At 47.8% G+C, this 27,137-nt stretch overlaps 1 protein-coding gene across 4 annotated transcripts in view; it reads right to left on the bottom strand.

Moving 5' to 3' along the window:
* PROM1 (prominin 1) overlaps nt 1-27,137 on the bottom strand; it is an 80,125-nt gene that overhangs the window by 7,585 nt on the left and 45,403 nt on the right. For all 4 annotated transcript variants that reach the window (XM_081136253.1, XM_081136252.1, XM_081136254.1 and 1 more), the window contains exons 6-19: nt 25,325-25,388; nt 24,372-24,461; nt 19,812-20,026; nt 17,870-17,944; nt 14,965-15,028; nt 11,995-12,154; nt 9,432-9,584; nt 8,266-8,389; nt 6,870-6,973; nt 5,209-5,293; nt 3,516-3,662; nt 2,837-2,908; nt 1,845-1,937; nt 123-176 (exon numbers count right to left, since the gene is read on the bottom strand). In XM_081136253.1, coding sequence (XP_080992379.1) covers nt 123-176; nt 1,845-1,937; nt 2,837-2,908; nt 3,516-3,662; nt 5,209-5,293; nt 6,870-6,973; nt 8,266-8,389; nt 9,432-9,584; nt 11,995-12,154; nt 14,965-15,028; nt 17,870-17,944; nt 19,812-20,026; nt 24,372-24,461; nt 25,325-25,388 — 1,500 coding nt within the window. The remainder of the gene's footprint in view (nt 1-122; nt 177-1,844; nt 1,938-2,836; nt 2,909-3,515; nt 3,663-5,208; nt 5,294-6,869; nt 6,974-8,265; nt 8,390-9,431; nt 9,585-11,994; nt 12,155-14,964; nt 15,029-17,869; nt 17,945-19,811; nt 20,027-24,371; nt 24,462-25,324; nt 25,389-27,137) is intronic.

Here is a 27,137-nt window from a genome sequence, read left to right on the forward strand (position 1 = left end):
AAGTGGATAACTGGGATTTTTCAAAAAAATATCCCAGTAGGGTACCTGGAAAACCAACATCTCTGAAAGTCTGTGAGCTTTTACAATAAGACACATGGTAGAAAAAGAAAACAAATTCTTACCACCAATCCACTGCATTTGTGTTGAAGGTCCTGAATGCGTTGGTGTAGAGCTTTCTGGTAAATAAACAGAGATAACATTCTCCAGCTTATTACATGAAGCAGCAAAGCACATGCTCTGTGTCCCCCATCCCCCAAGTCGGCCATCAGATTCAACTTCATCTGTAATGGTGTCATTCCGGAAAAAAACACCAGCCTCCAGCAACCGTGTGCCCCTCGCATACCTCTGGCGTGGGAAAACTAGAAAATCAGGATACGTATTCTGGAGCCTCAAAGGGCAGCACATCACAGGCAAGGCCATTCTTTAAAATAAAGCCGCCCAACAAGAGTGGCTTGATTTGTATGGTTTAGATCAGAGACTGACAAACTTGACCAGCATGGACCAGATAGTAAAGAGTGTAGGCTCTGTGGGCCATACCCTGTCCAAACCACTCAACTTTGCCCTTGTAGCCAGGAACAGCTACAGATCACCTGTGAATAAGTGAGCACGGCTATGTTCCAATAAAACTTTATTTGTAAAAACCGGCAGCAGGCCAGCTTTGGCCCACAGGCTGTTGTTTTCGGGGCCAGAGTTTGCCTACCCCTGGTTTACACTGTGGGTCACGTGCACAGGACAACTCGCCTATTTGCAGACGGGTTGCTCCTGCTCTGAAAAGGCCAGGGAGCCATGTCTACTGGAAGGAAGGCGTTTAAGGAACACGCAAAACCCAGCTTCAAATGTTAACAAATTGGGGCCGGCATAAACAAGTGGGGCAGAAACCTGTGGTGAGCACAGCACAAACGTTAAGAAGATTCAATAGGAGGATTCGTGAATACAGGGATGAATTAAAAAGTTAGAAGAGAAAGAAGAGCGATGGTAAAAACTAGATCTGGAAGCTTCTGAAGTTGAGGTCAAGTGAGCTAATACGCTTCTGCAAACCTGAGAGGCTGGTTCTGTAACCCTGTTTCCACACAGTCCTCCCGACAGCTGCAAATGTGACCCCCCAGGTGTAATAATAATCCCTCCTCTTTACAGAGTCCCCCCGGCGTGTGAAATCCTTCATCTCCAGGAACCGGTAGCAGCGAGGCAGGAACCGGTCCCACCGTTTCTAGACGGGGAGACTGTAAGCTACATGACTGTAAAGAGGCAGAAGCAGGATTTGAAACCAGATCTGCCTGACGCCAGAGCCCCTGTTCTTTCTCTGCTACAAACGGCCTTTCCAGCACCCGGGGAAGCAGCCCGAAGACGGTGAGAAGAGCAGGCCCGGGAAAGTCAGGCAGCAAGGCGGCCAGAAGGGAGGCGAACAGAGCTAGATGGAGGCGGAGGGGAAAGGGCCTACCCTTGACCTCACATGTTTCTTGGCAGGTGTTGGAGGAAAAGAATTTGAGAACAAGTGAGGGTAAGTCCAGAACGGAAGCCTCCGCAGGGCAGCCAAGTGCGTGGCTTAGGGCAGGCGGGCCAAAGCGCTGGCAGTCAGCGCACAGGGCCTAGCACCCCGGATTTCCTCTAACCCTCCGCACTCAGAGGGACACGGGAAACAAGCAGAAGGGGAGGCTGAAACTGAAAACATGTCTTCTGGAAAGCCCGGGGAGTATCATTTCTTTTTAAAATAGCTCAACTTCTCAGCCTGAGGCCAGTCGCATTGGACCCGGGACATGCCCACGCGTTGTCAGGCTAAAGGAAAGCCAGCCGGGTGAAACGGGCCGCGCTCGGGTCACAGTGAGATGCCAGAGGTTGACCGTTACCATTGGCGACTCCAAAGGCAGGACTTGGCTGTGATAAATCGTTTTAATCTTCTGCACATTAGTTAGCATGGTCTTTTTGAGGTTTCCTTCGGGCTACAAAGAGAATAAAATAAACAAAGATCAACAGCATTTTTCCAGATGGCAGAGCCCTCTCACTCCCGGCCCTGCTGGTGCCAGGGCAGCTGTGGGCATGGGGGCTGCGGGAAGGCCGCGCCCACACCAAGTCACGAACCGCAAGCTGTCAAACAACCCGCGCTCGGCCCTTCCTGAGCGCCGGCTGTGTTCCCGCATGCCCACGGCCCGCAAGCGCGCGGCTATGGAGTCACTGCAGTGCCAACGTCCCCCTTTTGGAAAGAGGAAAGCAAGGCTTGACGGGGCAAGCTTTCCTTAACCCCCCCGCCGGCAGTGTCAGCACGTGGATGCGGGACAGTCCCACCGCCCCGCCGTGCAGGTGAGGAGGCGAGGGCACAGGGGGGCGTGTCTTGCACCCAGCTGTCAGTGGCTGAGTGGGCATTTGCATCGGGTCTTCCTCCGGAGCCCAGGTGCCCCATCGCCACATTCTGCTGCTTCTCCAAAGGGACCTTCTAATCGCCAGCAGAAGTCGATGGAGGCTCGGATGGTGCGTTTGCCTTCCCTCAGCCACCTCTGGTTGGTGATGCCAAGGACCGCAGGGAACCCCCCTCCGTGCCCCCAGTCACCATCCCCGACACGGCAAGGAAAAGGTGGGCACGTGTGTTCGGCAGAGGAGGGGTTGGTGAGGTGAGAGCAGAGCCAGCGCTAAAGCAGTCACGGGGAGAGCTGCGTGCACCCTGAGGCCGCCCTGGAAACCTTCCCCAGCCATGTGGCCACGGCTGCTGGCGGGGACTCGGGGCGCTGCTTGTAAAGAAGGGGTTCCTTGTGGTGTGAGGAACCTCTTCAGTCCCTCCCGAGAGTCACACTGACATTTGCCCTCTAGAGCGATTACAGAATTTAACCGGATGCTCTGAACTCACCAACTTGTCGGCTTTTGCTTTCAGACCATCCGCAAATGTTAAAAGATTCACTTTTGTGAGCGGTTTAGCTGTCTGGAAGAGAGATAAAAAACGGTGTCATGGCTGTGGGATTTTTAAATCTTAACGACATCTAACAGGCAGCAGGGTGAGCGTGGTCCATGAAGTCCGGCGGGGAACGCTTGCACAGGTGACACCCGCGTTGTCCTTTAGACACATAAAACCACGCTATTCAACCGCACAGACACATGAAGTCTGAATGGCAGGCGCTGTCACAGAGACGAATCTCAGGAACTTTGGGCCACGTGAAAGGGACCAGTAAGGCCATTAAACACAAAGGTGTTAATATACTGCCTGATCCCATTCATGTAAAACGCCCAGAATAGGTAAACCCATGGAAACAGAACACAGATGGGCGGTTGCCAGGGGCTGGGAGGGGGGAAGAAGGGCAACTGCTTCGGGGAAGCGGGGCTTTGTTTGAGGGCGACGAAGGTGCCCTGGAGCGAGACAGGTGGTGGTTGTGTCCCACTGTGATTATACTGAACGCTCGTGAAATTGCTCACTTAAAAACAGCTGCTTTTATGTTACGTGAATTTCATCTCAGTAAAAAAATAAATAAATAACAACATACTTGCGCTCTAATGTTCCCCCCAAAGATCAAGCGTGAACACATGGGTCATACCTCAGTCAAGTAAGTGTCGAAATCTATTTTGTCTACTCCCGAGTGGCTGAAGTCCAGGAGGTTTCTTCTTCCTGAATCGTCCAGCAGGACCATGTTGTCAAGCTTCACCTCCCATTCTTCAAAGCTACTGCTGATGTTCCCAGTATGCTGGGGGATTGAAAAAACAGGAAAGTCATGCCCTGGCCGGTCTGGCTCAGTGGTTAGAGCATTGGTCCGCAGACTGAAGGATCCCGGGTTCGATTCCGGCCAAGGACATATCCCTTGTTTGCAGGCTCAACTCCCCAGTCAAGGTCAGGGCACATGCGGGAGGCAACCAGTCGATGTGTCTCTCTCACATCGATGTTTCTCTCTCTTTCTGGTTCCCTTCCACTCTCTCTGAAAAAGCAATGGAAAAAATATCCTCGGGTGAGAATTAAAAAAAAAAAAAAAAAATTAGTAAGTCCATTCTTCTCCAATGATATCACAAAAGAGCAATAAAATTGCCCGGGACAGCCCTGGCCGGTGTGGCTCAGTGGGTCGGGCGTAGCCCCTTGCACCTAAAGGTTGCCAGTTCGATTCCCAGCCAGGGCACACGCCTGGGTTTCAGGCTCGATCACCAGTAGGGGGCATGCAGGAGGCAGCTGATCAATGTTCACTCTCACATCGACGTTTCTCTCTCTCCCTCTCCCTTCCTCTCTCTCAAAAAATCTTTAAAAAAAAAAAGTTACAGCGGACAAAAAACCCACCAAGTGCAATTGACTGGCCTTTCTCCCCGACTCTTCTCTCCCTCCCGCCCCTTCCCTGCCTCATTCCTTACGCCTTGTGCGGAGCACTACGTGAGGAGGTGGGGTGCGAAACAACATCCTCAGCCTCTAAGACCTCGAAGGGAAGAGGCAGTGTCACAATAAAGGCACAGGGACTGCACCAGGACGCCGAGAGGAGGTGGCTTCTGCTTGAGCCTTGAGAAGCAGAGATGCCACCAGGGGCCGGGCAGGCTGCACGCACAGGACTCAGGGGGCCAGAGGCTTGCGTTTGGGAACAGGGAGGATGCGCTGGGGTTGTCCTAAGAGCCAGTCAGGATTTTCAGGCAGCGAGCGGTGCCCAAGTGTCCTGGGTCCTCTCTACCCTACTCGTCCTGGCGCACGGCCTGATGGGCAAATGTGTGGAGGGCATTTATTCTGGGCTTAGTTACAAAATTACATTTTTATTGTATGTATATATGCAAGGAATATTTAGGGAAGATAATCGATGTAAAATTTGTATACCACTTTCAAATAAACTCCTCACATGTGAAAACTGTCGGGCCATGGTGACGTCCTGGGGCCGCTGGGAGCCTTCTGTGGCACCTCAGTAGACAAGCTGCGGGGCTTGGGGAGCAGCCTCTTTCCTGGTGCCCCTTGCTCTCTGCTTGCACTCGGGGCGTGCAGAAGAAGGCAGGCTCCTTGGACTCTCTCCCGCACGCCTGGAAGGGCTGGGGGGAGCGGGGATGGCCTAGGCTAATGCCCCCCCACGAAAGATAACCGGTCGAGGGAAGGGGCTGAGCGGAAGTGTTTTGGAATGAGACAGAGGTGAGGTCGCACAGCCTTGTGACTGTGGGAAATGTCACTCCAAAGTGGTCGATTTTATGTGAATTTCACCTCGATTGGAAAGAACAAAGACAACTGGATTCAGTGAAAAGCTGTGCTGAATTTCAAGGTCGGTTCTAATTACTTACCGTTTGGACGCTGAGGTAGTCGCTGACATTGTAGCTGTTCTCCACCTTGAGCGCGGCGTAAATGCCTCTGTCGTCTTTGCAGTCACTGTGGGGATAAACCGGGCCAGCATGAGCCAGGGAGGCGGTGTGGCTGCCGTCCACTGCCAGTGACGACGGGAACGGGGGGCTGTTCATGTGCTGAGCCTGTGGGCACGGTGGCTGCTGGGTGTCGGCGCAGGGGGCAGTCGCCAACGGCCACATGAACCCCCCCGATGCCCACCGTTCCTGAATTCACTCCCACTTTACAAAATGTCTTATTTGGGAACAGATTCAGTAGGGTTGGTGCGTTCTTCTATCTGTCTCTGTGTTCTTGCCAGTGCTGTGAGGCATAACATATTTACGCATTGGGAAGAAATAAATTCTCATTTTAAAAACCCCAAAACAACACTTGCTAGAAAACAGGGTGTTACAAGGCATATCACGGGCTTTATAGAAAGGTTCTATCGACCCTCTGCCAGACCATCTCCCTCCATATCCCCAGGGCTGAGCTGCGTTTACTAAACACACAGTTGGATGCATATTCTAATGGCAGGATGGAGACATGGAGGGGCTACTAATATCCAGGGTACTTTGGCTAGAACCTGACTTGGCCTCGCCTCTTTGTGCTCCCTTAAAATGGGAAAAATGCCTCCTCTGAGCTAAGAAGGGTCAGCTTCATCTGATGCATATCTCTGCAACCCAAACAGCCACCTCCTGAGGGCATGTCCTTCATGTCCTGTAGCCAGAGCCCTCTAGCTCTGAGAGGTGCCTGAGAGAAGAAATATTCCCACATCCCTAGGAGCTATGATAGTCTTCTCCAGGGAACCCCAAGTAGGCTGTTGCTGTTGGAACAGAGAGCCTGATGGACTAACAGTCGGAAGGAAGACTAGAGAGTTCTGCAGGAGCCAGAAACACAGAGAGCTTGGTCTTGTCCTCTCAGCATAGGGATAGTTAATCATGCATAGAAACTCCAATGGATTGATAACGTCTGCCTAGAACATTTGCTGTTGAGAGAAATCCTGAGAAGTCTCTGGGCTGAGCAGAAGACCACAACTGATCAGCAGTGTCTGCCATCAGGACGAGGGGCCAGGATGGTGGACGCCTGTGCCACTCGTTTGCTGTCTCTTCTAGAGGAGACAAGAGGCACTGGAATTTAATTCCTCTTGCACAGAGAGGAAGTGGAACTGCCCAAGGTCACAGAGCCGCTGTGGCAGAGCCAGGACTGGAACCCAGGCAGCCCCCTTGCACGCCCAGCCCTCGAGCTGCATGCCATTAGCATGTCTGTGATTTGGACCCGTCCACTGAGTTCTTCCTACATGGCATTTACTTGGGGCAGGGTGATCCTTGAACAAATTTCCACAGGGTCCCGTTATGCATTTTAAGGTCCCTTCGCCACTGTGACCTAGTGATCACTAGACAGAGGGACCTGAAGACATCACCATTCCAAGGTGTAAAAGGTTTTCAAGGGAAGGGTCATCTTTTTGGTCTTGTTTCTACTATTTCTTTGCTAAGACTAGAGAATAGCTTAATTCTGAAACTGGAAAATGTTACCATTAACATTAAAGACACTTTGATAGTAAAATTCTCATTCTGGAAAAACAACATTTGAACTAGCAAAGAACACATAATGCAATTATTTATACCTGTAAACTTGTTCAAAAGTGAGATTAATATCCGATTTGTTAAGAAACATGCCAGAGAGATAGTATTTCCAATTCTCATTTAGTAAATACGGTGTGTCCAAAATCTAGAACAAATTTTAAAAGTTTTTTTAAAACAAAAGACAGTTTTACACTGACATATACACATATAATAAAATGAGTATTCTGTTAAATATATTTTGGGGATTTCCATGTCATGCCTTTCTTCATTGATTTTCCATTTAAAACGAGAAAATAATAGTGTCACTGGAATAAATTAAACCACCACTGGGTAGCATCAACAGGAATTACTGAAACTACTTTGGAAAACACTACTTTTTAGTAAAACAAACACATTAGGAATGAGAGCACAGACGATTATCAGAGTAGCTAAGAGGAAGCCACGGAGCGGCTGAGCCAGCTCCTCACCCTCCCCTCCAGACACAGCGAACCAACACTCGCAGGTCTCCTGACCTGCGCCTCACACGGGCCAACTAGGGCACGGCTGCGTATGTTTCAAAATATGCCCTACTTTTTAAGAATTCTTTTTTAACGATTTAACACAACATGGAAGATAATAAAGTCTGGCTTGATGTGCTGTTGCTATTTTTTATCAAGAGCCCAAGTGGGGATAATTGGACAAATCAATGCTCTCAATTTAATTTTCTGCAACCAACTGAATACCTAAAGGACCAGGACGACAACTGGTTAGTTTAATAGTCATTCGCCTGATTTTATGGCAGATCCAAGGTGGGAAATATATACAATAAAACAGGAAAAGAAAAATACGTTTAAGAAATTAGAACCTGGGGAAGAACGCTGGAGAGCCAACGTTAGAGGACAGGCACGGGAAGCCAAGTGTCCCTCTTACCTAACAAAGGTAAGTGGGACGTGGCCCCGGCCCGCAGTGGTCGGTGTAGCGGGAGGGAGGCTTGAGCTCCGTGTCTGTCCCGCAGACCTCTGCGGGGCAAGCAGCCAGGAGGCGTGCAGTCTAGCCTTCCTTTCGCTTCAGACCTATGGCCTGGAGCCACCCGTGGGGGCAGCTGTCACCTGGGAAACTCTTTACAGTTCAGACACTGGCTTCCTGGAGTACGGAGGAGCCACGATTGATCTTCTGACATTTCCAGTCACATTTGAGAACTGCCACTCAGGAAAATTTTCTTCTCCCAAAATATTACCATCCCCATTGGTACACATGCCTTAACTCCTGTACTGATTTCCCTTACAAAATAAATAATGCCAGATATTTTGCTCTGACAAATAGCAGGAATATCAACTTACTGAATGAAGACCAAACTGCTCCTCTTTTTGCATGGCTCTTGGAGAGACCCACAAGATATGGGGAAACCCAAGTTTTGGCTCAAGCTGTCCCATCATGGTCACACAAAAGCACCCTTACCTGGAATAACTCCTTGTTTCGGTAAGGTTCACAGACCAATTTTTGCACATTTCCACCAACGACAAAAGAAAAAACCACAATGATCATCACTATCCAACAGACGAGGAAACTGATTCCGACCCCTCTGCGAAAAAGAGAAAGTTAAGACTTCTACAAGGAGTTATTCAATATTCACTATTACCGACCAGTAATTACCGACTCTGCATATTCGCTGCACCTTCGGCTGTGTGCAGGTTAGGCGGGTTAGCCTACCCAAGAGTGAAGACAGAAAGGGGTAAGCACTGTGGTCGTTCAGTCCTAGGCACACACCTATTTAGGGAACTCATGGCTTATTCCTGGTCCACCTGCAGCCAGCACCATGGTTCAGACATGGGCTCTGAGTTAGTTGAGCGAACCAAGGCTTTCTGCAGAGGACACAGTGAGTGGGAAGGTTCTGAGGCAGCAGATGTGCCCTTAGGAGTCAGAAAGGGGCCAACACAGTTCTGTATCCAGAGAGAGGGCACAGAGCGTGGTGAACGGCAGCTTGAGAGGCAGGTAAGGGTGTACTGGATAGGGGCTGGTGGACCCAGAGAAGGGGGGCTACTGAGGGGCTTTAAGCCCAGGAGAAACGCGACCCTATTTCTCTCTGAAGAAGAATACTCTTGGCAGAGCATGAAGGATGCGATGGACAGGCAACCTCTGTTCTAAGTCAAGTTTCTGGAGTTTCAAAGGGAACAAGCTGGATGACTGTACAGAACAGTGTCTGATAACAGATCAGTCTTTAACAAGTATCTGGTGAGTGAACAGATGGATGGATGGATGGATGGATGGATGGATGGATGGATGGATGGATAAATGGATGGATAAATGAATGGATCGATGGATATGAATATAGGAAAAACACAACGGGAATAAATAAAGGAAACTTGGAAATAGCATTCATGATAGCTGCAAACCATAAGCAAACTGCGTGTTTAAGCTGGTCTAGCAAAGTGCAGCTAATTTAGAATTGTATTTTACATTTTTACTCTTGACGAAATTTCCCAAAATTGATAAATGTATGATCACACCACACACCACTGGAACCCAGTGCTCAGCTCAGAGGCCACAGGCTCCGTGGACCACCAGGACCACCTGACCTCCTCCGAGTCCCACCCCTCCACGTGGCAAGGCAGAACAACACTCACACCATGAGGAAGATGCCTCCAGTGTTTGAGACGCAGCCTCGTCTGGTTGGGGTGGCATTCGGGTCATAGCCAAACGTGCCACACAGTAGGCCCAGGTAATAGAAAAGTATGATGAGTGTCAGCAAACAGCAGACAATCAGGCTACCCAGCCACCTGGCGAAGCAAGCACAGTGCTGTTATAGGTGAAAGAGGTGACATCGTAACGCAAAGCTGTCGCACCAGGGCAGGGGCAACTGAGGATAATACTTGTCAATGAAACATCAGATGCCTCTGTTAATTCCTCAGAGGCGATGAGAAACGGTGCCTTCCCACCGCTAGTCTTCCAGCCCGCCCGACAAAAAAACCTTAATTTTTATCTTGGCTTAGAAGCGTGCTCACTCCAAGGTCATGGGATTATTTTCTTCTTTGCTTAACTTCCATGGAACTCCTAAGTGGGGTTTACTCAGCTTCTCCTGGGCCACTGGGAGCCGTGAGCCCTAAGGCTTTTATGTTCTCTCAAGGTTCCTAATGCTGTATGTGCTCATTAAAAGATCACAGTTAGTCAACAATTAAGGAAACACTGAGCTCTTTCCCCAAGTCTTTCTCTAAAATATCTTGTGGCTGCAGGAATAGTAGGGGGGAGAGGCACTGTGTTCTGTACAGAACCAGAAATTCTCTACATGGTGAGTGCATTGAATATTTTAGAATTTTGCCAGCATTATAAATCAAATGCCTGCAGAATGCAAATCTCAATTTTGTAATGGTCCTGTTTGACATTTTAGGATAATGGATCCTCAATTAGGTCTTACTGGCAGTCCTGGAATGTACACAGTAAGCTTTCCCAGCAGCTGGGGGTAAAAATGCTTTCCAACCTCTAAAGCACTAAAAAATAAAGAATTTACTTATGAGACAAAAGCCTGCTGCTAAAGCTTTTCATTCAATTAAGAGCAATCTTGATAATTATACTAATAGCCACCTGCATTCATTCTGCGGTGTTTTGTTCCAGATCCTTAGGGACACATAATTCAATAAGCCATGGAACGTGGCCTCAGAAATCTTTTACCGTTAATGTGTGTCTCATCTGCCGAGTCAAATTTCTTTTAAAAATGAGCTGATGGTCTCTGGGCAGGGGGAGCTGACATGTAAACAGATGACTGTACCCCTTTCCATTTGTGAAACTCTATGAAATTGTAAGTTCATTGAGAAAGGGTCTATCTTATGTTTGTCCTGATACCCACTGGGGTGGCCTAGCCCCACGGTAGGAAAGTGGTTTATTGATTCCAGGGAGATAATGAAGAGAACAGTTAGATGGGGGTCGAAAATGCACCTCTGCCATGTTGTTGCTCCCTTAAGGGAGTCGCTCCACTCCCCTGAGCCTCAATTTCCTACAAGACGAAGCTATAAAGAGCGCACAACCCAGGGGATATTTGTGTGTATTGTAGGAGAAGTCACCCGTGCACCGCTTGGTGGGAACGCTGTAACTGTTCCCTCAAGGCTAGTGATTGCTGTTATGATTTACCCTGTGCCCTTGCATAATAAATGACCCGAGTAGGAATGAATGTCTCTGGAATGTCCTTGAGTCTGGGCACTAAGAACAGTGCCAGGGGCAGGTCCTGGGGCTGAGCCTTTGGGAGAGGGGAGTGCTTCTCAACATCTCTCCTGATGTTCTAAATACCTCAAGTCTCCAAGTCCTTTCCTCCCTCGCACTCGATCTGAGATGTCCACCGGCACCTCCCGGGGCCACACCCCACCTCTAGCACTTTCTAGTGGGTCAAAAAGCTGCTTGCCTGTGCTCTTTGAACAACTGACCAGGTTCAGGGATGCTCTTTCTGTAAGTGCCAGCCTCTCCATATTTTTATTTAAACCAATGATGGGAAGAATATTACCCAAATGCCCTTGTCCTTCTTAACTTTTTTTAAGTTTTAAAATCCTGATACACGTCTTAGATAATCATAACTAAGATTCTGGAAGCCACTAATGACATCAAAATTGCAACTAATTAAAAATTTGGCTCAAGAACTTCCAGCCCTCAAATTAAATAAAAATATGGAATGCTTCCTGAATTTGCAGGTCATCTCTGCAGCGACTATGCTCGTGTCCTTCCTAACGCTTCAATTTCATTTTATTTTTTTAATTTCCATAATATATTTACTAATAAGGTTTAATGAGCTGTGATTTTTTTCAGTTACAGTCTATATCCAATAGTGTTCTCTATTTGTTGCAGATGTAGAACATAGTGGGTAAACAGTCACATACTTTATAGAGTGGCCCCCCCAACGAAGGGATTAAGAAGTGCAAACTGGTAGTTACGGAACAGTCACAGAGATATAAATTACAGCACAGGGAACACAGTCAACAATACTGTAATAACCATGCCTGGGGCCAGGGGGGCGCTTGAAATGTTGTGTAGTTTCAATTTTAGCGTGTGTCCTGACGAAGGGGACACTTCAGCTTTCCTAACGAGCGTAAACTGGGGTGAACACATCAGGCCGTGGCCCCGTGGTCCCACTTGCCCTCTTACGATTTCCCTTGCTGTAGTGTCCCCCTTCACCGCGGCCGGCCGGCGCGGTGGCCTGGCGCTCACCTGTACGAGTCGTACTCCTCCAGCGTGGGCAGCCTGTGGCGCACGTAGGCCTCAGCGGAATCAATGGGCTTCATGTACTGCGACACCATGTCCTCGATCGCAATCTGTTCCTTTATAGTTTCGATATTTGAACCAAAGGTATTCAAGGTACTTTTGACACCTGGAAACAAAAATACTTCAGTCATGCATTTTCAAACCCGGGGGAAACAGAGCCTTTGTTTGGGGACCCAAACAGAAGAGCTTGAACCACTTCTCCTTCCCGCACGGGCCATATGCTTCCAACACGAGGTTCAGTACCGAGCACTGAGCAGCCAAGTCATCCAAAAGCAATCACTTAATGCAGCAGCAAGCTGTGAGCGCGGACCCTGACGGCATGGTACTCACATCAAGCCAGAGTTTTCTTCTGTTTATTTTTTCAAAGGTCAGGTGATTAAGACACACTGTGCACCTACCCGGGGCCAGGCACTTTCATGGGTGTTGGCCTAGTTATTCCGCCGAGGCACATATTCCTGTTCCCACTTAATCACAGCGACCCTGGGGCGCATAAAGGAAATACTAGCCCATATGTCTCTTCCTCAGAAAGCACTAGAAATGGAGTTTATCTAACTCTAATGCTTCTGTTAAGGGATTTCAGGAAAATAATTTAATAGCATAATAATTCCTCCTTCTAAGAGGTGGCGTTCAGAATTCTCCAGGGCCCATGTTTTGAACAAGTGGCTCCCGGGGGTATCGTAGTTAAATTTGTGTGTGGCTCATACAAACTGAGACTCGTTAAAGTGCATCTGTGTTTCCTACATGCAAATAGCCAGTGGTCAAGCAGTTCTCACTAACATCCACCCTGATCTTTCAGAGAGGGGGGAAATGCTAGCTTTCTGGAAAGTGTCCACAACGACAGGTCCTGAGATAAAGGCAACCTGGGGTGCAGGGTGTTACCCCATCCAACACTCACACAAGGTCCGAAGTTGGTTTCTTGACGTGGGCATACCGAGGACATACAAGTCGGTTAAAAGTCCCGATCCTGAAATCTCCCTGTGGCAGCCTAGCCAGGATTCACAGCCCTCACAGTGCCCTCCTGGCGAATTCTGGGTAGGTGGCAGTGTGGTCCAAAACGGAGCTACATAAAAATGGCAGGAACCTTTCTCAAAGTGTGTTGTTCACAAATATACTCAGTCTCAACAGCTCGTAGGAGGAGACTATCACTGTGCAGGGGCTCAGTGCATCCTCCAAATGGCTTTTGTGCCAAAAGCCCCCAGGATCCTCGAAGCGGTGACTCCATGGGCCTCTTTTTTACCTCTGGGATTTCTGGGAGTCTGAGTAATGAGGTCTGTGGACTCCCCCTCTCTTATGGACAGGTTCCTAAGCCCAGGATCAGGCCCCATCTGCTTCTCAAGCTGTCCTGCCCTGTCACACAATACAGCTCCCCAGCCTTGTAAGTTCCAGGGACTCTGTACCTGCTGGTGCCCTCTCTTAGCTAATGCCTTCTTCAGGCCTCAGAAGTTGCTTCCTCCAGGAAGCCTTCCATCACCCTTGCCCACCTTGGATCCCTTGCAAGTACCTCGACAGGTTACCAGAGTGTAACAAATGGCACCTGTACCCATGTCCAGCCAAGGGGGAAGCAGGGGTGATGCCTTATTCATCTTCCATCCCACAGGCCAGCAGAACCTGGCACACAGTAGGTGCTTGAAATGTGTGTGCAAGACAGGACTGAATGAATGATCAAAACATGGGAGCTAAGAGTTTCTATTTGTTTTGGAAGGACATGAAAATAAGCAGTTAATATTCTGGCTGATGGGGTGGCACCCGCCCGGACCTGGGAAAACTCTGGCTTGTGTTTGGGCAATGATGGTGCGTGCAATGGGCCTCGCTCACGCACTCACACTCGCTCTCTGCACACCTCGCTGTGCCAGACTTACAAGGGAGGGCTGCACGACTGGCAGAAGAGGTCCAGGAAGGGGAGACAGAAAAAGTAAACACAGATTAGTAAGCACGTGGCTATCAGACGTGCGGCATGTGTCAGCGCTCAGGGCTAGCGTAGGAGAGCGGGGACTTGGCCTTTACCATTGGGATACTTTCAGGTGGCACCCTAGATGGAACAAAAGGGAACCCACAAGACATCCAAAGCACTCTGTAGTAGGAAAAACTTTTTTTACCAAGTCTTAGTGGGTTGAAAGAATACTATTACCAAAAAAAAAAAAAATCAAGTACCTCTAACAATATTTTACACCACTCTGTCACCTGCTGAAAAGGAGCACTGAGAAAATGATTTGTTTAAAAGAGAAGCTGGTTTTACACAGCTTCAGAGGTTTCTTCTCTTAGCAAGTTGCCCAGGTTTATTCCATTCCTGCACCAAGAACTGTTTACACCGCATGCTTTCTCTGCAACACCCTAACCTCAATACAACATGATTCAATCACTCGAGACTGGTAGAATTTGCTCAATATCAGCCTGTCTCCAAAATTGTGAGCAACCTTCAGAGCCTAAAATACCCTTCCGTCAGCATCAGAGGGCAAATAAACGTCTTCTGCTAAGACAAAAAAAATCCTCATACGTAGGATTCCTAAAAAAAAATTTAAAAATTTAAAAAAAAATCAATTTTAAGCTCTTTTAGGAAATACAGTAATCTTTAGCTTTTTCCCCATGTGGCCTCCAAGCTCTGGCTGTTGTCGGCTCTGACAGCTCACACCGAGGGCTCGTCACCACCCCACGGCCCAAGCCAGGCAGCTTCCCGCCAGCAGGGTGACTAATGTTAATCCAAGGTCAATAGGAGGATTATTATTTTTTAAATCGATGTCAGTTGTGAAGGTAGCACTATTGAAAAGTTCTGATATTTGTTTAATTTTCTAGGTTTTAGTGAGAGAATATTTTTTAAGAGGGAAAAAGAACAATATAATTCTTAATACATTTCTTTGCGCTAACTGTCCAATTCTTAACAAGGAGGGATACAAAATTATTTCAGACTGTGACTCTCACCTGATACCATGTCCGTGGTTTGTTTTTCCACCGCCTCAGGTATATTGTTAAAGGATTTATAGCCCTGAAAAATTGTTCAAAATAAATTGATGTGCAGAGTAAACAGAACAGTTAACCAGTAGTTTATTTAGTACAGAGTAAAGAAGCAAAATTAAAATATAACATTTACCTTAAGGCAGAAATTATCATTACATGGTTGTTTAAAGGCTTTAAAAATTCCCTCTAGCTGGGACTTTTAAATTGTATCGATCAAAGATCACGCTAAAAGTTTTAGTTTTTACACGCATCTGTACTATACATACCAGTGTTTCTCAAGTGGGGGCAGTTTTGTCCCCCAAGGACAATCACAGAGTGAAACTGGCGACCTAGTCTCACAGAAGTGCCCCAAAACGCAGCTTCTAGAGAATACAAACTGTCGTGAGGCTAAAACAAAGATGAGGACAGCCGTGCCCGGCTAACTCACTGTGGGGCTCTCTGGGACTCTTCCTAGTCACTCACCGAAATCTCCAGCCTTTTCTCTGGAAGGGGTTTAGTTTGTGCTCGTTTATGTCAGCTGGTGCATTTAGCTACCTGCCTGGGGACACTGTAGCGACTGTAACCTGTTCAGACTGAACGTCTGTGTCCCCCTAAAATGCAAATGTTGAAATCCCAACCCCCGAAGTGATGGTATTAGGAGGCGGGGCCTCTGGGCGGTGGTTAAGTAAGGAGAGAGGAGCCTCGTGAATGGGATCGGTGCCTTATACAGGACCCCAGAGAGCCCTCTCGGCCAGGTGGGGGAAAAGATCACGCTAAAAGGACACCGTGTCCCTGGACAGGTTGGCTCAGGGTTAGAGCGTTGGCCTACTGGACCAAAGGGCCGTGGGTTCGATTCCCTGTCAAGGGCACATACCTCAGTTGCATGTTCGATCCTTGGCCCCGGTCTGGGCTCATGTGGGAGGCAACCAATTAATGTGTCTCTCTCTCACATCGATGTTTCTCTCTCTCTCCCCCTCCTCCCTCCCTTCCACTCTCTCTGAAAAAATCAATGGGAAAAATATCCTCGGTGAGGATTTACAAAAAAAAAAAAAAAAAGAGCCCGGCCGGGTGTGGCTTGCGGTTGAGCATCGACCTAGGATCCAGGCGATCGGGGTTCGATTCTTTGTCAGGGCACATGCCCGGGTTGTGGGCTTGATCAATGACTCTCTCATCATTGATGTTTCTGTCTCTCTCTCCCTCTCCTTTCCTCTCTCTGAAATCAATAAAGATATATTTAAAAATAAATAAATTAATTAATTAAATTAAATTAAATTAAATTAAATTAAATAAATAAATAAATAAATAAATAAATAAATAAAAAGACACAGTGAGAAATGACTGCCTGCAACCTGGACAGGGTCTCTCACCAGGACCCGGACATTTTGGCCCCTGAGCTCAGAATTCCAGCCACCAGGTTGTGAGAAACACGTCTGCTGTTTACAGCAGCCAGCCTACGATGCTGTTCACAGCAGTCCCGTCCAAGTTACCAACTTTGTAAGATTTATGGGGCCGGCCAGGTCCCGCTTTAGCCTGGCAACACTGAAGACATAGAAGAGTGCCGACTGTCCCCACAAGGATGACTGGGCTGCCCAGCGCCCTGGGGCTTGTGTTGCTTCGCTGCACTCCTGACCCCGCCGCGTGTATCTGCGTGCGGGCTCGCGGAGGTCACCCGTTATAAGAGGTTTAACGGCAGGAAGGAGCCTTACAGATCAATTCCTTTGATCTAACAAACCAAGTGAAACCAAAGACGAAGTGTTTCAATGACTTGTTTAAGGGGATATGCACTTGGTTTATATGTAGATGAGTTTAATAGATATGTGATGATATTTTTATACCCTACTAAAAGATGTATGGTCAAGAAAAAAACTGTTCTCTCCCTTTCCTATAGCCCAGGACAGTGCCTCTGAATCCTAACCTACAAAGAAATACCCCAGTGCACTCAAGATCTTGGTGGAATGAAGAGCCGCCACTGGCAGGCTCTCTTTCTGGAAATTGAGGCCACAGTGGTCCCCGCCTTTCTTAGGGCCTACAGTCCAGCGGGAACACCTGAAAGCAGTAATTATCATCATGAAGAACTTCACAAAGAATACTTGCAATGCTGTAAGAATGTACTAAAAAGGGTTTTGACCTGGTCAAGACATCCGGGAAAGGCCTCATCAAGAAAGTGAAGTATCACCCGGCCCACATGGCTCAGCAGTTAAGCATCAACCTATGTAGGATCCAGGAGATCACAGTTCGATTCCCGGTCAGGGCACATGCCCGGGTTGCGGGCTCGATCCCCAACGGGAGGCGTGCAGGAGGCAGCCGATCAATGACTCTCTCATCATTGATGTTTCCATCTCTATCTCTCTCTCCCTCTCCCTTCCTCTCTCTGAAATCAACAAAGATATATTGAAAAATATATATATTTAAAAGAAAAAGTGAAATATCAACCTTAAAGTAGGCAGCGCTTAGCAGTCCAAGTACCTAGGCAAAGGAGAGGGAGAAAGATGCTGGTGCTGGGCATAGTGACAGCCTGTGCAGCAGGCGTTGCGGGGGGTGGGACACACACCACCACTGTGGCAGACCCATGGGTAGAGGGTGGCGCAGCTGGTATCAGAGTCAGCAAGGGGTCCAGCACTGACCATCAAATTCTGAGCCCTGGGAAGGTGAGGGCGTGTGTTTCTTTTTACCTCCTTGGTCCTAGCATGGTGCTTTGCACATAAGAGATGCTCAGTAAAAATTTCTTGAGCTGGAATTATGAGCAAAATTACCAGGAAGCCAACAGTCATCACTCACCCTTCTTGGTAATCGCTCTGCAGAATCCCGCTGCTTTCTTGCTGTTACCTGTTTTCTTATGCATTCGTCTACGCTTTAAAATAAGCTCCTGTATATTTCCAAAAAAACATACCTCTTGGACCAGGCTGTATAAATTTGTTTGAAGAACTTTATCAATATTCTCAATTGGCTTATTCAACGATGGGAGCTGGAATGTGTAAAATGAAACAAGGCAAGGTGGTTACCCTCCAAATCATTTGTCATCTTATACCCAAGTTCCAAGACCTCTGTATTATAGGGTGTGATCTAAATTTCTTTTGCACAATAGAGTATTGTTTGGGGAAAACACATTCAGCTCAGAATAGCCTGTGTTAAGCATCAATTTTAGATGTTGGGGGGTCTCTTGCTGCAGTCAGGTGAAAATGAGGGACAGAGATTTAACACAGATTGGGCAGATGTGACCTCACAATGTCAGGTACTGAATATTGTTGGATAAAGTGGTAAACTAACTTTTAAAAAACACATTTAAAAGTAATACAGGCAGTGGTTACGCTGGTGCATGGTCTGGAATAAAGTTTTCATTTTATATCAGACATGGACTTAAAGTGTTCTCTCTCTTACCAATAAGGGGGACAAGTGTCACGGGCCTACCAACACGATGCACCAAGAACACACTATCATTTTTGTAATGTGCTGACAAATACGCATATTTTAAATCTAACCATGAGGGAACATCAGACTAACACAAATCGAAGGCCGTTCTATATAGTAAATGGCCTGTAATCTTCAAATAAGTGAATGTCATAAGGAAAAGGCAGACTCAGAAACCATTCCACACTGAAGAAACTAAAGAGACGTGACAGGCAAAGACCACGTGTGACCCGGGACTGGGCCTTAGACTGGATCGAGGTAAAAAAACAAACACAGTTGTAAAGGGCATTTTTAGAAAAACTGGCAAAATATGAATCTACACTGTGGTTTAGAGGGTGGGATTAGGTCCGTGTTATATGCCCTAACTTTGGTAATTGTGTTAATTGCTATATAAAGTTAGGAAACATTTAGGGGTAAAGGGGCATAATGCCTGCACCTCACCGCCAAGCAATTAAGAAGAGGGCAAAATGCATATTACTTTATGCACTTATGTGATAATACGGACAGAGGGACGGGAGGAACATGACGCATAAACGGGTGAAATGAGATGATCGAGCATGTGGAGCCAAACGTTGGCGACTGGAGGGTCTGCGTAAAGGGTGCACGCGGCGGTTCCTGGCACCGTTCTCGCAGGTTTTCTGCATGTTTGAAAGTAGACCAGAATAACACGTTACCTAAGAAGGACTAGGTCTCAATTAAAACGCAAGTGTAGATCCTGGGCTCTAAAAAACTGTCTAGTGATGACAAAAGTGACTGTACTAGATACGCAGACACAGATGCTGGATGCGAAGAGTCTGAGTAAAACTGGTTCATGAAATGTGAAACTGAGAAAAATAGAGCTAAATTAAAATCTTGTTCTATATCAGTGTGAGCTATATCTATATCTATATATATCTATATAGATATAGATACACACACACATATATATCACAATCTCGATAAATTAAAAACCATAAGGAGACATGATTATTTTGTCTATATCATCTTATACCCAAGTTCTGGAATATATAAAGTTCCAGAACCTTATATATTCAAGTTGCTCCAATTTTTTTTTTTCCTTCCTAATTTTCTCTTTGGGAATATGAGAAATTACTTTATATTTAAGCATATACTATTTAAGCCCATATACTTTATAGGTGGCCAATGTACTAGGACCATCATTTCAAAATGTATTTTAACTTTAAAGGTCTACACAAATGCAGTCTGCTTCTTTTTTTAATTTTTATTTGAGTTTACTCTATGCTGGGTCAAATCAATGGCAGACGGCTCTCAAGGAGGGGTCTCCGGTTCCGCCTTCCCGCGGCCGGGGCCATCCCGGCGTGGCAGCCGGCTCACCGGGAAGGCGCACGGAGACCCGGCCCAAGCGCCCGCCCCGCCCGCTGTCCCAAAGACGCTGCCCGGTGAGCAGCGGGTCGCCTCCTCACCTGAGCCGGGTTGGTGCTGTTGTCCAGCTGGCCCAGAGTCGCTCTGATGTCCTTGCACTTGTCCTGGGGTGGTAAGGAGCACACAGGGTCGCTGAGCGCCTGCTCCAGGTCCTTCTTCACCTCCTGCAGGTCGGTGTTGATTTTTGCAGTCGCCTTTTTCACCTCCCCTAAGCTCTTGCTGGTCTTCAACAGGTCGCCTTTGGTCTCAACGATTTCTGCGGGCACATAGTCCGCTTCAGAACAGAGGCATCCGCGGGCTCATCTACAGAGTCCCCACGAAGGACCTTGGGGTGACCTTGTAAGTGCCACTGGAGGGCTCCCAGAGGAGCCTGCTGTGAGGGTCGGTCTGAGAGGGGCACACAGGGACATTGCTGGCCTCCTCTGCCAGCCACGCCGACCAGCTCCCAGCCTTCCCACTTGGGGAACGTGATGGGGACATATGGGTGTGGCATGAACCGGCCACCATTCGGGCAGCAGCCTCAGGAGAAGGTGTCGCCGCCCCAGCACCGCCCGGCCTTGAAGACGCCAGCCCAGACCAGCTGGCATCTTCACGCCCATGTAGTTTTAACCCACATTAAAAACAGATCCTGCCCACGCACACGGTGGCTGTGGCGATTTGAAGAGCCGGACTTAAACACAGAGCGACAGCGACGAGCGCGGGCTGGGGCTCAGGCGGGTCGAGGTGCAGGCCCGAGCTTCCCCGAGCGCCGCGTCCCCAAAGCCAGCTCCTGAGTGTGCTCAGGCAAATTCCTCATCTGCAAATGGTGGGACCGCCCCATGCTCCTCGTGAAACGTGGGGATCAGAACAATCAGACTGAACCTCCTCGGTGGCAGTGAGTTCATCTGTTTTATTTTGGGGGCCCCGCAGTCTGGGGCACGTTCTTCTACTAGGAAATCCCTAAAAATTGTTTGCTCCCCCAGTTTCCCTGGGGCGCAGAGCTCCGCGTGCATGACTAGGGAGGAAGCAAATTACAACTCTTTTCTGCTGTGACTTTCGGCCCCAGCAGCCCCAGCAGGAAGAGACGGGAAATTTAAATTACAGGGCCTTGCTCTCCCGAGTGACTAAGTCTTCCAGGCCCACAAATCAGACGGCAGAGCTGCATTTGGGTGTTGCTAGGAAAGGGTGAATGTCCTTAAAAACTCATTCCCCTAACTTTCCTGGGCTCCCACGTAAATTTGATTGCTAAAACAACAACAGCACCACCATCACCACCACCACCACACACACACACACACACACGCACACACACACGCACACACTTTAATGCTTCCACGTTGTGGAATCAAAAGTAGTTTGGTGCCCTGGCTGCTGCGGCTCAGTTGTTTGAGCATCGGTCATGCACCAGAAGGTCACTGGTTTGATTCCAGGTCAGGGCACATGCCCGGGTTGTGGGTTCAGTCCCTTTATGGGGGGCAGGGGTGTGCAGGAGGTAACCGATCGGTGTTTCTCTTTCTCTCTCACTCTCCCTGCCTCTCTCTCTAAAATCAATAAAAACATATTTTTTTAAAAAAGTAACTTGAGGTCTTATCCCCCAGTTCTGCTACTACCTTGTAAGAGCACCCCTGAAAAACTCCTTCACCTTTCCCGACCTCAGTTTCCTCATCTGTCATTAGGAAGCTGGTCGGGCCATCTCCCGGTTACTAGGAGAGCCTGTAGTTATAGCAGGTTTGCACTTAGGAGATGGCATTGCCCATGTCCCCAGGTTGGCACCTCAGCACCTCACTTTGATGAGACCTGGGGAGGCTTCCAGGATTGGACTGTATGACCATGGGGCCCAAATTCTATCTCCTCATCTGAAGAGCAAGTCTTTTCTTTTAAATTATCTTTATTATTGAAAGTATTACAGATGTCCCCTCCTGCCCCCATGGATCCCCTGCTTCAAACTATCTCTTCTCTTTAATATGCTCCAGTTGTATCATAACAGTGTTAGAGACTATAACGATATTTAAGACTTTATCAAAGAGTCACTCTGGGCCTCAGTTTCTCATCTCTTCCACCTACTTCCCAGAACTATGGGCAAAGAATGGAGCTGGCACACACTCACATCAGAGGCTAAATAAACGTATACCATAGCAAAGCAAGGAACAAAGGACACAGCTGCGACTAGAAACACACCACAGAGAGCAAAAGGGCATACGAGACACTTCACATCACACAGCACACACCTCGCATCTTCACGCCGTGTGGTTTACCACTTTCCACTCTGACTTCAAGGTAAGTTATTTTATAGCAAGAAACAAACAACAACAACAGATGATGGATGATAACATAAATGGATGCCTGGGGAATGTGTCCAGCTGGGACCGTCTACAGGCGTTCTGGGCTATGGGCACATTCTGTTATGTCCCAAGGACTAGAGGTATAAATATATATATATGTATTTTCCAAGGGCTTCAAAGCATTTTATGTCTATAAAATAACTAGTGGGTTATAACTCTGGGAGTCATGTCAGGCCTGTCAAGATCACCTGTATTATGTATCTAAAGTCAGTGAAGAGAGATTTCAGATTCTCCACTTTAGTTAACATTATACCAGCTCACAGCACATTTCCTTCACAGATCCTGGCATGCAGCTCAAATATGATTTGCAAAAATAAATGTGCATGTTTTTGCTCTCCCCAAAGGCTACTAAACACATAAGCCTGCAGAGAATTTTTAGAAAAAATATGGCTGAAGCAGTTTATTAAGCACATTTTAAAAAGCCCTGGAAACACCCGAGGCTAAATGTTCACTTATTTGGCCTGACTTAAAAATAATAGAACTTTAACATGAATGCATGAGGCACCGAAGAGAAAAATAAATGTGTTTTCACTGCTTTTAATCCAGAGAGAATTATAATTCAAACATGAACACTTGGGTTAACCATGGGGCAAAAAGTCAGGGTCCATGCCAACCACATGGCATCATTTTTTTTTGACATACAGATGGCCAATAGACATACGAAAAAATGCTCAAAGTCACTAATCGTCAGAAAAAAGCAAATTAAAACCACAATGAGATACAACCTCACACCTGTCAGAATGGCTGCCATCAACAAATCAACAAATGACATGTGCTGGCAAGAGTGTGGAGAAAGGGGAACCCTAGTGCACTGCTGGTGGGGATGCAGACTGGGGCAGCCACTGTGGAAAACAGTATGAGTTTCCTCAAAAAATAAAATATGGAGCTGCCTTTTGACCCAGTGATCCCACTTCTAGGAATATATCCTAAGAATCCTGAAACACTAATCAGAAAGAATATATGTGCCTCTATGTTCATAGCACCACAGTTTACAATAGCTAAGATCTGGAAACAGCCCAAGTGCCCATCAGTAGATGAGTGGATGAAAAAGCTGCGGGACATTCACACCATGGAATACTACGCAGCTGTTAAGAAGGATCTCGTACCCTTCAGGACAGCATGGAGGGACCTGGAGAAAATTATGCTAAGCGAAATAAGCCAGGCAGAGAAGCAAGCAGTCACATGATCTCACTCATATGTGGAATCTTACGAACAAAATGAGTTGACCATCCATGAACTCTGTCCAGCCCCTTCCTTCACAGAGTTTGGGAGCTGGACCTTGGCTGACCAATATCCCAAAGGCACAGTGCATGAGTGGTGGGGGGCGCAGGGCCTCTTGCTGTGGCCACACCGGCTCTCGAGTCCACAACCCTAACTCTTCCTCCAGAGCGGCACTGTGGTCTTGCTGCGGACGGCACGGAGCACCCTACATCTTCACGCTCCCGAGGGGACCCAAACGCCATCTAGGCTGGTCCAGGCAACACAGGCTTCACAGCCAGGCCGGGGTCTGAATCCCAACTCCACCGCGGCCCAGCTCCCTGCTCTTGGACTAGACACACCGTCTCGGGGCTGTACTTTCTTGAGTTGGTAAAATGCGGGGGACTGCACCAGCCCACGGAGTTGTGGCCACCTGGTACACAGCATCTGGAAGGGCCTGGAAGGTCTTTTTTATTATTCATATTGCAGTCAAATATTTCGTTTATTAAGTATATTCGTTCACTTATTCCATCGACTGTGGTGATTTCGAATATATTATACATACTTCCACTTTACAGAACTTGTTCTTTTGGGGAAAAGGAAAGAGTACTCAGTAGACCCTGAAGCGTAAAATCCCACAGGCTACTAGTCTTGCTGTAGGACAAGCCAACAGGCTTTCCCCGAGGGCCTAGAGAGTAAACATTTCAGGCTCTGTGGGCCACCGGGTCCCTGCTGTAACCAACTCTGCCACCCTAGTGTGAGAGCAGCTGCTGATGACAGCCAAACAGATGAGCTTGTCTGAGTCCCAGTAACTTTATCAACAGAAACGGGGGGCGGGCCCCTAAAACTCCACCATTATTATTTCAAATGGCTGGTAGACCACCGGTATGACAACTATGACACAACTATAAAAAACACCGTTATGACACCAGGTGGCTTCCCCTGGCCTGCCTGCAGGAGCAGAGGCTGTGGCTGTCGCCCTGGCCGCCTCTAAGGGAAGCCACGGGGAGGGACCGTGAGCCTGGAAAGCCGAGACTTCCCGACAGGACACTGTCCGTCGTTTCTGTCTGTCACAGCACTCACCTTCTGCCATGGCCTTGACGCTATCAAGAACGGGGATCACTTTAGGCCGCAGTTGTTCCTGAATTCTGCCTCCGAGTAATGACTTAATATCTAAATCAAAGAGCACAGGGAGCGTGAGGGTCCGTCCACGCGCTTCTCCCCTCCTCCCACTCCTGCTCTGCGCAGCGCAGGAGGTCACGCCCGGGCCTCTAGGCTCTCCCGCCATGAAACCCCATTTTTATTCTAGACCCTGGTTGGGCGTTGACTCTTCGCAAGGTGCCCGCCTGCTGTGCCCCAGTGAGGAGTTAATCAGCAGAGACTCGTATTTCATGTACTAGGAACACGGTATTTATCGTGAGCTGTGACTGCCTGTGGCCCTAGTGTCTCCAGCCAGACCAGGGTCTCAACAGTGGCACTGTCGCTATTAGGGGTGGACAATTCTTTGCTGTGGAGGCTGCTTGTCTTGAGCATTGTGGGTTCCTAGTGGCATCCCTGGTCTCTACCAGCGGATGCTGGTAGCCCCCCCCCCCACCTGGTTGGGACAATGAAAAATGCCTCCAGGTGCTACCAGTTGTTGCCTCGAGGGCGGAACAGCCCCAGGTTGAGCACCCTGAGCAAGGCTGTGTGCCGCAGGGCCGGGCGCACCACCCTCTATTTCTGAAGCCCCTGGGCTTCTCCGGGGCCTGGCTCTGTCTTTAACAATGAACCTGACAGACGTGCATTTGCTCCCTCACGTGGGACACGAGGTACAAGCCCCTGTGACTGCAGGAAAGCAAAGCACTGTCACCATAAATGCCAGGTGCTCATCCCGAGTCACACTCTGCAGTGTCACAGACTCTAGGGGATCACTTTTCTGTTTTTCCCTCTTTCACACAGAAATTGTAGAAACAGCAGATTTTACCTGGGAGGTGGCCGTAGCGACTTCTGGCCAAAACAGACAAAAAAAATTCGAGGCAACTTTAAATTTTACTCACTGTCTAGATCTGAGAATGCCTTTTCCTTAGTGGTGGTGTACTGGTCCAGCGCATAATTGACTTGCTAAAATAAAGTAAAATAAAATAGTAAGATAAAATAAAATAGAATATACAGATGATGTATTATAGAATTGTGCCCCTGAAACCTATATAATTTTATTAACCAATGTCATCCCAATAAATTCAATAAATAAAATAAAATAAATAAATAAAATAACATGTATCTTTCTCTTCTAAAGCCCAAAGCCACAATAAAAAGAGATATATTGTACAAAAATTATTCCAAACCAGAACATTTTAATAAGAAAGCAGGCTCTTAGAGATGTTTACATTTTCTGACACCCAGACTTCTTAAGAATACTCCAGAGCTTATTGGCTTAAGACACATGATTTGTTATTTCTGAGGATTCCGTGCATTGGTCGTGTGGCTGGTCTGGTCGGGGCCGGCACGGCTGGGGACACAGGGACCCCTCTCTCTCTCTGTGGCCTCTCGCCTCCCAAGCATGCAGCCTGGCTGTTTTCACACTGTGGTCCTGGCAGTGAGAAAACAGGGCTGGAGGCTGCGGGGCCTCGGGAAGCTTAAGGTCAACGTCTGCCGAGTTCTTTTGGTCAATGCAAGTCACAGAGCCGGCCCGGGTTTGAGGGGTGTAGACGGATCCAGCTCTGGAAGGGAGGCTAGGAAGAATTGGAGGCCGGCTGTAACCTCCCTCACCAGGGCCTCTTTCCTGGGCTGCTCCGAGCTGCCTCGAGGGGCTGCTAACTCGTCCGTCTTTGCAGCAGCTTCCCCACGCCCTGCACGACGCTGCTGTTATTTTAAAAAACTGTGGCCAATCTCTTCGGTGAAAACGTGTGTCATTACCTAACTTTTCATTTCTCCAATGACTTGTGTAAGGAGAAACATCATACTGTGCTTGGGGCCAGGTATGTTTCCTCTGTAAAACAACGATACACACTCTCGGCCTTGTTTTTCACCGACTTCTTAAAAGCTCTGCATATATTCTGAAGTAGACATGTTTCCCCCAAAGTCAGAACAATTTACTATCCTTCCAAGTCTATGAAAGCAACCCCGACGTTCACCAGCCATGATCGCTATGTATTTAATTTTGCCAACATTTTAGGGAAAAAAGGTTTCACTTTGGAGTTTTTACAGTGACAGATAAAAATATTATGAACTTTTATTCACAGATTGGAGAAATGGAACACCTCCCTCTCTGTATTGCTATAAAATTAGCTTCTCTAGTCTCAGTATTAAAAGAAAGCCTGCATTCTTTGCTGTTTCAGTTCCGACCACATATTTAAAAACTAGCACAGTACTTAATGCGTCAGTACTTTTCAGACTGCACACGCTGTGTGAGGAGCGCCGTAGACCCCGACGGGCCCGTTGCTAGATCATAGGAGCGCACGTCCTCCCCGGGTGGGTCCCCTCAGCTCAGCCACCTATGCTCGCGCTGGCTTCTGCTCAGTCATTTTTAAAACAACGTTCTGAGCAGGCAAGACATCAACATGCTACTGGGACACAGGGAAAAGGGGCCTTCAGGCCGTCATGTTCCTGTCCCCCAAAGACAACCTGTGTGTGCGTGCGAGCTGTGTGCCCACTCCCCAGTCTGCACAGACATTAGCAAACGGATGTTTGTAAAGAACAAAGGTTTCATTACAAAAGTACTTTCATGCCAACAGCGGAGAGTTAACTGTCCCGCCAAACAGAAGCAGACAATGGCACCCAAAGGGTTTTCTTTTGAAAAAGAAATCACGAGACCCTTAAAACGCTTAAGCACGTTGACAATATGTCCCATATTTTATGTTACGCTTAATA

The sequence above is a fragment of the Miniopterus schreibersii genome (assembly GCF_964146895.1).
Source record: "Miniopterus schreibersii genome assembly, chromosome: 1".
NCBI lineage: Eukaryota > Metazoa > Chordata > Mammalia > Chiroptera > Miniopteridae > Miniopterus > Miniopterus schreibersii.